At 35.7% G+C, this 10955-nt stretch overlaps 1 protein-coding gene across 4 annotated transcripts in view; it reads left to right on the top strand.

Moving 5' to 3' along the window:
• LOC140327000 (cytochrome P450 3A21-like) overlaps window positions 1-10955 on the top strand; it is a 21188-nt gene that overhangs the window by 4311 nt on the left and 5922 nt on the right. For 2 of the 4 annotated variants that reach the window (XM_072406112.1, XM_072406115.1), the window contains 8 exons: window positions 332-384; window positions 1054-1153; window positions 2194-2307; window positions 3017-3105; window positions 3696-3844; window positions 3959-4086; window positions 6596-6680; window positions 7975-8135. In XM_072406112.1, the coding sequence (XP_072262213.1) occupies window positions 332-384; window positions 1054-1153; window positions 2194-2307; window positions 3017-3105; window positions 3696-3844; window positions 3959-4086; window positions 6596-6680; window positions 7975-8135 (879 nt within the window). The remainder of the gene's footprint in view (window positions 1-331; window positions 385-1053; window positions 1154-2193; window positions 2308-3016; window positions 3106-3695; window positions 3845-3958; window positions 4087-6595; window positions 6681-7974; window positions 8136-10955) is intronic. The other 2 variants (XM_072406113.1, XM_072406114.1) reach the window with 2 other exon arrangements.

The following is a 10955-nucleotide window of genomic DNA, read 5'->3' as shown; positions in this document are numbered from 1 at the left end:
AAAGTTTGTAATTGGTAAATTCAAACTGTCATTTTGTATTGGATTGAATACAAACTCCTGTATCCAATCCAATACAAAAAATAAAAAAAAAATAAAATAAAAGTAAATAACTTGGAAATTTAAATTTATATTTTGTATTTGATTGGATACAAACTTGGGTCAGGTGGTTAAACCTCAATTCTCAAAACAAAAGGTTTATAAACTGTTTACCTGTATGGTGAAGTGTGTTTAAGCTTGATCACTTTAAAAAGTGACTTTAAAATAATACTAAATTGCTGCAGACCGTATATGCTGTGCTGTGTCTCAGTCTTTGTAAACAATTCTTTTACAGGGTGTTTTTGAATTTGACATGGAATGTTATAAGAAATATGGCAAAATATGGGGGTAAGTTCCCACTTTATTGAGTTTAAAAATACAATTCCTTGCAGAAATAACTGAGCAATGGTTTTCCCCTTGACCAGCCCTTGAAAGGGTGTTCTTCCCCTTTAGTGCCTTGCTATGTTTCCCCTAATTTATGAAAGGCCTGTTGTTCAGTTGGTATTGAAGTATAAAGGTTCTTCAGACAATAAAGGCCCATTATCGTATGCCTATATGAACACAGCGTCATAACAAGTCATAGAGCAGTCATTAATATGAGTGTTGTGGTCCAGGTTTCAGAGATCTGTGTTGTGTCCCATCTACAATGTGAGCCAGATTAGGCTTTGACCTTATGTTTGCTACTAATGCGAGTTTAGAGGCAAACTTCAATGTATGATATAACTGAAAGTGTAGTCACCTAAGCACTATTTGATATTGTAGTAACATTTCAAGATAAATTCCATTGTGCAGTCATTGTTAGTTGTCCACCTGACCAGACATGTAAAATAGTTTATGTTCAGATCTCCAGCAATAAAAGTGACACTTTAGGCACAGGATGTTAAACAGGTTCACTGCTGCAATGAAACGGTCAAAGAAAGGCCTGTGCTCACTGGGTCTGAAATTAGTCAGTATATCTGGTGCATGTGGCATTAGCTAACAGATCATCTTTTCATGTATACGTGTTGTTTTATGCAGGTTTTTTGATGGTAGGCAGCCAGTTCTAGCTATTATGGATCCAGCAATCATAAAAACCATTCTTGTGAAGGAATGTTACAGTATATTCACAAACAGAAGGGTAAGTTCTAGTACTCATTTTCACAAATCTTACTACATTTTGTAAATGTTTAGATTCTAAGATCCAACTTTGTAGTGTTTTCCTTCAGCCAAGGTCTCAGTTTTTGTCAGCCTGTATTTTTTTTACTACATTACTTTATTATAGTACTATATTATAATACTAATGAAAATAACCATAATCATCGATATATATTTGTGAAATGCTGAGACACAGGCCCTGATTTATTAAAGTTCTCCAAAGCTGGAGAGAATACACTTTCATCAGTGAAGCTGGGTGATCCAGCAAACTTAGAATGGATCTGGTCCAGGATTGAAAACATTTGCTAACAAATAGCTTGACTTTTAGGAAATCCATTACAGGTTTGCTGGATTACCCAGCTTCACTGATGAAAGTGTATTCTCTCCAGCCTTGGAGAACTTTTATAAATCAGGGCCAGGGAAGGCAAAAATAAATAGTCAAAGACATACATTTTAATGGTCAACATAGATACTAAAAAAAACAAGCTTTCAGAGCTTTAAACTTCTTCTGGTATTATTACAGATAAAATGCTGAACATACAATCATATAAAAAATTTACTATAATCAACATTTTATATTATATAAACAAAGAGCTTTTATAGTTTAAAGTTTTCATTTTGTAATATTTTAGTTATACACTAAAAGTTTTCCTTAGCAGTGGCTTTCTTTTCCACCTGGCGTACAGGGCTGCATTTTTAAAATGCTGAAGCTACGCAACAGCATAAGCAAAATATTCAGTTTATCTTACACTAGAAATTCTGGTATTCAGGCTTATCACTTTTTTTCCCATATCACAAGTGCAACTGGCATTCACAATCAGTAATACATAAAGCATGGGGTGGTCTGCAACTGGCAGCTAGTTAAAAAACATTTGCATGTGGAGTCCTTGCTATGGAGACACAAATGTTGACCAGGAAAACCATGATTCTTATCACTTCTTATTTTTTTGTACTGATAATACATAAACCACAATATGGTTTCCAATTAACCCAGTAATGATTTGTATTCTTTATCAAATTTAGAATTTTGGACTAAACGGGCCTCTAAATTCTGCAGTATCAATTGCTGCAGATGACCAATGGAAGCGAATACGAACTGTGCTGTCACCTACATTCACCAGTGGAAAACTGAAACAGGTGAGCCTTTCCTGTACACATGAATGAATGAATATATAAGCTATCACATCTTTCCCAATACAATAGGAAAATAGGTACAAATATGTTCTTTACCTGGCATGGGTGCCTTTCAGTGCCAGGTAAGCTCTATCTGAAAGTATGTGAAGGTTTTATTTTTTTGCCTAGAAAATTGTTGTCAATTAAATGAAAAGAAGCATATGAAGTCATGGAGATATTTTTCCAAAATACCCGCAGGTCAGATAGCTCTGTAAATCTATTTTAAAACTAGGCCCTAACTGCACATTTTTTAATCATGGTAAGTGCTCAGTGTTATAGTCATGCACCAAAACAAATAGATCAATAATTCCGCAGCTAATTTTATTTATTAATTGCACATTAGGAATATAAAATATTGTTAAATTGTTTTAGGGTTGAACCAATATTTTATGCAGTGCAGTACAATAAATAAGAAGATGGCAAACCTACATACTTGACAAATACAAACAATGACACAGGTAGTAGATGAGGACCCTGCTCAGTAGAGCTTACAATCTCTAGATTCCTAAAGTAAATGTGTACTGAGCATCTAAGAATAAATTTGTTTTAATTAAAAGCTTTTAAAAATATATAACGAAGCCAACATATATTTCGATCTGTTTTCTGCATGTGCCAGTAAACGTTTTTAGTGCTTTGTACTATATTGTGACTAAAAATCTTGTCATCCTCACAGATGTTCCCAATAATTAAAAATTATGGAGACCTTTTAGTGAAGAACATGCAGAAGAAAGTGGATAACAAAGAATTTATAAACATGAAGGAGTAAGTATGTGGTGTATGCATGCTTATATCAAGTTAACATATAATGCTATTAATCATTACATTATAAATGTATAACATCATAAAACTGATAACAAAGAAAGGTTCCTGCTAACAAAAAAAAATTAGCTACACTTGAAAGGGACCATTTTTAACACAACTGAAAAAATCTTGGTGTATACTATGTTTATGTAAAGTGTGTATCAAACTTTTGCCATTACATCATTAGAGTTTGTTACACACTTTACATGAGCACACAGTGTCACCTACTGGTAATCAACAATAATTCAAAAAGATCATTTAAAAGCAGGTGCTCCATCATAACCAACCAAAAGTTAAAATACACGTTAACCGTTTTAAAAGGGTAACAAAAAGCGATGGAAATGATTTTAATCTTCCCCTTTAAAATAAAGTTTTTTAAAATATTATACTATGGATGTATTTACTGGCATTTCTGTTGATTATTGTTTTGAATATTGCTGCAATCTAGGTACTTAGCATCAGTCTAAATACTGTGAAATTAATATTTCTTTCGACACCAGCTGATTTTAGCATCTAAAGTTATCTTACTAATGCTTTAATTTTTGCTTAAGCATTTTTGGAAGCTACAGCATGGATATTGTTCTCAGCACGTCATTCAGTGTTAATGTGGATTCACAGAACAGTCCCAACGATCCATTTGTGACCAATGGAAAAAAGCTTTTTACGTTCTCCTTTTTTAATCCATTGTTCCTAACCACAGGTAAATTGTTTAGTCTCTTAATGAAATGTACTTATCAGCTAAAGCTGGAGCTTTAGTGGTCCATTCCCCGAACTATTACTTAATCACTATATCTGTGTTTCTTTTCACTTGTAGTGTTGTGTCCATTCCTCATACCTCTTTTGGACAAATTGAATTTCTGCTTTCTACCTTTAAGTGTTCTTAACTTTTTCCAAGATGCCATAAAAAGTATCAAGAAAGACAGGCAAAAAGGTATTCATTCGGTAAGTGAAATAGAAAACTTGACATGTAAGTGTGAGTGTTTTCTCCAAAATATTGGCAGAAGAGGGTGGTGTGACCAATTGACCTACAGCAATACCAAGACAAAAATAATGTTTTTTAGAACATGAAATAAAACAGGGTCCCATAGTCTTTCTCCCTGCCAATTCCAGATTCAAGCTGTTCTTCTTGAGCTCCAACTGGTGTTCTTGCTGCCCCTCTCATCAACAACACATACTATGCAGAACTAAGAGCCATCCCCTGGTCCTGCAAAGTACATTATGATGTAGAAATTTCTGCCCACAATCCAAGGCTTGGATATAGGTTAAAGTATGTAATATTCTGCCTTATCTTATCTGTCCTGATAATTTGTGGTGGACACAACATATTTAATAATTATGTTACTTCCCAAAGTTTATCCTAAAACTGTAAAAAGTGAAGTGTGTTGTGTTCCCTGTATGCATTTCCAGGCTACAGATCTTGCACTAAAATGAATCTATCTCCTATGCACCATTTTATGAATTATAGTCTACACAATCAAATATTACTGCATACATACTTTTACATTTTCCATTGTTATTTGCCTGAAATTTTGTATAGGTCCATGGGAAATAAACATGACTTTTGCATACATTGTTATTAAAGACTATAATAGGACATAGTATCAATAGACAAGTATTGGACTAATTGTTAATAACATTCACTGAGGCCAAAAGCAATAGCCAGTCTGGCCAAGGTAACAGATATGAAGAACAACTTCAGGAGATAACTACCCATCTACTAGCTGGCCTCCTGCTGTTAATGACATGTGAATGAGAATGTGTAGTATTCTGAACCATCCCTCTTGTGCCCCCCGACCCACCCACAGATAGATTTTACAGCTCATGAGAAAATGTATTCATTAACACAATAGGCTCTATTTATAAAACAGGAAATCTGACATACCCTCAGACATTCCCTGGTGGGAATCAATTCCATTGAAACACATGGACCTGGAAGATTCTGTTACATTATAAATGTATCTGTATATCAAAGTTAAGATTGAAATGAAGATACACACACACACACGCACGCCACTAAGTTATTTTGTTTTGTCACATATTGTATTCCTTAGTTTGTGTACGCAAACCTGGAATGCCTTTATTGCTTTATGTCCTGTTTTTTTTCTAAAAACTTAAAAAAAAAGATTGAAAAGAAAAATAATATAAAGGAGTCAATTACAGTATGCTAATACAATGCAATAGTGTGAAGTTGTAGAGAAGACTCAAAAAAGAACCCCTAATAATATCATGAGCCATAAGGATATAATACTATGTTTCTCAGCCAGGGTTCCTGCAGAGATGGCTAGGGGTTTCTTCAGTATTGAACAATTTGGACCACTCAGGTCAGTTTAAGTGATCTTTTCTGTAAGGGTGACATTCTCCCTGCTGACCACCACACTCATGTAGACAAAGTAAAAAAAGAAAATTAGATACAAATATAATGGAAGCATGTGTGTATCCTGAGTTCCCATGCTGTGTAAGATAAACAGGGAGGGTCTTTTCAGGATGATGTAAATATATACAAATCCTTTTAAATAACATGTTTAGGGGATGCCCAAAAGCAGTACCTTTTTTTAATATGTCCCCCACCCAGGTAAATTTTAGCCTGGCATAGAAAACATTTAAGCTGCTCTTCCCCCTAAGAGGGTCTGCAAGCATGTAGCTACCGTGAATACCATCTTACATGCCCATTACCATCTGAAGGGTGCTTTTGGGTAAACCCTAAATTCTAGAGGGATGTCTCCATAGCACTCTAAAGCTTTTGTGCTATTTTTGAAAAAAAATGAAAGAGAAAATTAACCCTGGAAATGCTAAACTTGTGTAAAAGACACAGATTCAGAGCTCTCCAAAAACTAAAAGACCCGTGTAATTTTAGAGAATCTTTTGTATTTTTTGTATGTGAATCAATGAACAAACGTGGCTAGGGAATGTCCATTCCCTGAGTTATAAATAGGATAATAAATACAGAACAGGAGTTTTTTCTATTAAGACAAATCAATATGTCAAATCAAAACAAATTTTGTATCAAAATAGGCTAAAATCACATTTCTAAATAGAAGAAAGATAGACAACTATGAAATGTGGGAAAGCAAATGATTTCTTAATATACACTTTAGTTTTGTACTTTGTATATAAATTTGTTTTATTGATAGTGGTTACAGCTCTCTAAATTACTCCAGAGGTCCCAATTATTTCAAATGATTCACAAATAAAATGTGCCATTTATAATAGCCATTTCTTGCTATACCTACTTACATCTCAAATATATATTTTGTCACCTTGCGTTGCGTTGTTACTTTGATCATATATGGACGGTCGGTGTTCGGATCTTGGTAACTCTTGATATTTATACTGGCACATTTCTTCAGGTAATATTCACTAATAAGCATATGGTGACAAATTATCTGGAACATTTAACCATCAAAAATTGGCAAAAAATATATCAGCTCATTCCTATTAATTGATTCCTTAGGACCGGGTGGATTTCTTGCAACTTATGGTTGATTCTCAAAACCAGGAAGGCACATCATCAGGAGAGGAGAGTCATGGTTACAAAGGTAAAACAAGTGATTTTAGCTTATGGCAAACAGAATGTGTAACCCGGTCTTAAAACTGCTAACCAGGTACTTACACTTTATCTCTTAAAAGGCTTTTCTATCATGTTTCACCAGTGGATAGCAAGATTGAGAGAGAAAGAGCGAGAGAGAGGGAATAATTCAGAATAATTAAAATGATCTTCTGCTGTTTATCTTTTAGCATCTTGATCTTTGTTCTCACTAATGTTTCAGAGCGCCAGTGTAAGCTTGTCAACTTTTAGTCAACCTAGTCATAAAAATTTGATAAATAAATTAAAAGTCTTAAACAACAGCCATAATCAAATGTGTTGATACCTTTAAAAATGCAATTGTCCCATGTACAACTCTATGCCTTTAATATCTCAAGCAAAGCAAGTGTGAAAACAAATTATTGTTTATTTTACAAATGTATTCTAAAATGGCCTGGGCACCAAGTCCCATAAAAAGATCATAAATAATTTGATTATAGAGGAATAGACTGCCGAAATCGAGACATATTCCTGCCCCTGTACAAAGCATTGGTCAGACCACATCTGGAATATGCTGTCCAGTTTTGGGCACCAGTTCACAAAAAGGACATTGTGGAATTGCAGAAAGTGCAGAGGAGGGCAACTAAGCTAATAAAAGGAATGGAGGAATTCAGCTATGAGGAGAGATTAGCTGAACTGAGATGGATGACTGCACATACATTGCACTACAAGATTTTAGTGACAGGAAAGCTACAGCTCACGTGTCAGAGAACAATGACTGCTGCACAAGAAAAAGAACTGCTGCAAAAAACACAGCCCAGCACTGCTCACCTCAGACTGCCCTCCTGCCCTCTCTGCCTCCCTACCCACTCCCCACAGTTACACAAGCCTTCTCTCACTTGAGACACATCCCCAGCATCCCTATAGAATGCACATTTTTAAATCATCCTGCAGTCCTCTTTGTAATGTGGTAGCAGTCTTGTAACATAGCAATTTGGAGTTGTATGACTGCTCTTATAACATGATTCCTTTTTTATGAAAAATGTCTATCTCTCACAATCTGACAGCAATAAAAGTTGTAATAGAGTTGTGAGCACAGGCTCTGTATTGAGTTGGGATTACGTAGGATTTAAAAACAAATTTGTCTGCAAGTCTTGTGAAACAGATCCACACAGAAATTAAAAATGCTGTTTCAGTTTTTCCTCTCATTCTAAAAATAAGTAAACTGCAAACTGTCAATTCTAAACTCTGGACTAGTAATATAAAGCTGAATCTCTGATTACTAACTAAATATGTTTTTTTAACAGAACTGACTGACACTGAGATAATGGCACAGGGACTTATTTTCATCATGGCAGGCTATGAGACAACTAGCACTACCCTTATGTTTCTGGCCTACCATCTAGCAACGCATCCTGATGTGCAGACTAAACTGCAGGAGGAAATTGATACCCATTTACCTAATAAGGTAATACCCAAATGTTTTCTTTGCTTATGTATTTTAAGTATTTTTTTTTGTAAGTCCCTTCAAAAAGACACAAAATGACCTCCTTAGGTCAAGAAATACAATAGCTGTATGTATTACAGATAACCAATTTCCTTTATGGTACAGTAGAAAACAACACCTTTGTATATCTTTCTTACAATTTGAGTCAGATGTACTTTGTACCTAGCACCCTGGCTGGATTGACAGTGCACCTGGCTTCCTGTGTCCTTTGCTAGGTAGACCATCAAGACAGTCAGGTGGATGCCACATCCATAAAGGCAGACAGGGTAAGGCTATGTCCAAGGCAGGGAAAGGGGCACTATGTCCTTTAAGGCAGCCAGGTGGGTGCTACATTCATCATGGCAGCCAGTATGGCCTGTGTACCTAGCACCCTCGGTAAATTTACTGGGCATTTTCCTTCCTGTGTCCTTTGATAGGTGGATTGTGAAAAATCGAGAATCATTGGTGTCAGTGTACCTGACTATTGTCAGTGTTTGGGAACAAAAATGACTTCTCAGGATCAGATGATTCTGTTTCAATTTCTTTATTAGTTTTCATTTTAATCATACAAATAAACAAGCCAGCATAAAATGTGTCATACAATATTCATTTTCCAACAAATCATAATTAAACAATATAATCTCTATACAACACAATCTTCAAGTTTGAATTTATATGTCTATCCCAACCTTTAGTATTTCCCAGTTCTCAATCTCTATATTTTAATAAGATTATTATCTCGATACACAGTATACTCCTAATTAATTAATTGTTATATTTATAGACTGCTTTCCTCTTCCCACCCCCCCTCATATATTCTTCAGTGACAAAATTATCTACTGTAACCCTTTACCTATTAGTATACTCAAAACAAATGTGACTAATTTATCAATAAGAGGGGAAAAAGTATTAATATCTTTCCCTCCATTACAACAAAATTTTACAAACCCTACTTCTGGGGGATATTATATTTAGTGACCCGTGACCTGTGAATCCTTATCCAAATCTTATTTAAAGTTGTGTATATTATATAATACCCCCCAGTGATATTTAGGATGAGAGGAAGAGGCCTTCCATACTTCATCTTTTAACCATTATTCATTTCCCATTGTTTCAATCTCTATTACTCCCTTAATCTTAACAATACAATAGGGGTTCACCTTTCTTTACCAATTCTTCTACTAATAACACTGCATATTTTTACTTTATTTAATTATAATTTACTTTTCCTACTTTATCTTTACCACTCAGTTAAGCCTGACATATATACACAAATACTCTTAACATATTACATACAATATCGACAACCACTAAAACACAAAGACCAAGGAAAGGTGGGGGACAGGAGGACGGGGCAGGCCGGCTAACACTCCCACATATGAAAAGGGAACATATATTACAGCCTACATAATTAATAATGTGACTATATGGTCAGCATTGACTAATCCCAGCCGTTATTCATAAAATGCTCAATCCATGGTGACCACATTTTTTTAAATTTAGGAACCGAGGCAGTCAATGTCGCTCTCATCTTTTCGTTCACCAAAAACCAGGACATTTTATTTTTAACTTGTTGCACATTGGGGGTTTTTTGACCACCATGCTTTGGCCAAAACCATTTTAGCTAAAGTGAACAGATACGTTATCAATTTAAATTGAACATTCATACAAAATGATGGTTTCAAACACAAAAGTGCCTCTGCGTTTTTTTTAGAAAATGCGCGTCCCATCAAAGTATAAGCTATTTGATATACCCTTGTCCAAAATTTTCTTATTTTAGGACACTCCCACCATATATGATAGAGAGTCCATAGTTTATTACATCCTCTAAAACATTTACCCTCACAGGTCGGGACCTCACAGGACCATCTTAACATCAATTTATAGTTGGTTTCTACCGCTGAAGCATTAATGCTACTATGGGCCACCACAGACCATATCTGGTTCCATTCTTCCTGTTGCAGTGACATACCCATATCTGCCTCCCATTTAGGTATATAGGATGACATGGCCATACTTGTTTGAACCAAAGTATTATACAAAGCTGATAAAACCCCTTTTACCTTTACATTCTGTACACACAGTTTCTCAAACCACGTCATAATATTAATTCCAACAGTTAATCTCAACCTAGTTTGTATAAAATGCCTGATCTGGAGATCCCTAAAGAGTTCCTCCGGTGGAGCTTCATATTTTTCTCTAATCTCAGTAAAAGATAAAATCCCTGCCATATTATTAAAATAACAAATTCTGTATACTGTGTTTCCCCGATTATAAGGCATCCCCATTAAATAAGCCACCCCTGATTTTTTATAAAATAATTAAAATAAGGCACTCACCCGTGAATAAGACATCCTCCGATACCCGATCCTGTGTGTGTCTCCTCGATGCTGGCTGCAGTGTGTGTCCCCTCCTGGCTGCAGTGCAGAGCGAAACTGAAAGTAAGAAGCCGGCACACGCGCCCCCGTGATTCTGCACCAGGAAGCAAGCTGCTGATCCCTGCCCTAACAGAGATCCCTGCCTTACGGAGTTACTTGCCCTAACGGAGATCCCTAACGGAGTTACACTTAAGTACCGGTAAGTGAACAGAAGGGGACAATCAATGGCATAGAATGATCAGAAGGGGACAGTCAATGGCATAGAGTGATCAGAAGGGGAATATGAACGGCACATGAGTGATCAGAAGGGGAATATGAACGGCACATGAGTGATCAGAAGGGGAATATGAACGGCACATGAGTGATCAGAAGGGGAATATGAATGGCACATGAGTGATCAGAAGGGGAATACGGTATGAATGGC

This window comes from Pyxicephalus adspersus, chromosome 3 (genome assembly GCF_032062135.1).
Source record: "Pyxicephalus adspersus chromosome 3, UCB_Pads_2.0, whole genome shotgun sequence".
Lineage (NCBI taxonomy): Eukaryota > Metazoa > Chordata > Amphibia > Anura > Pyxicephalidae > Pyxicephalus > Pyxicephalus adspersus.
This window is presented reverse-complemented; position numbering and strand designations above follow the sequence as displayed.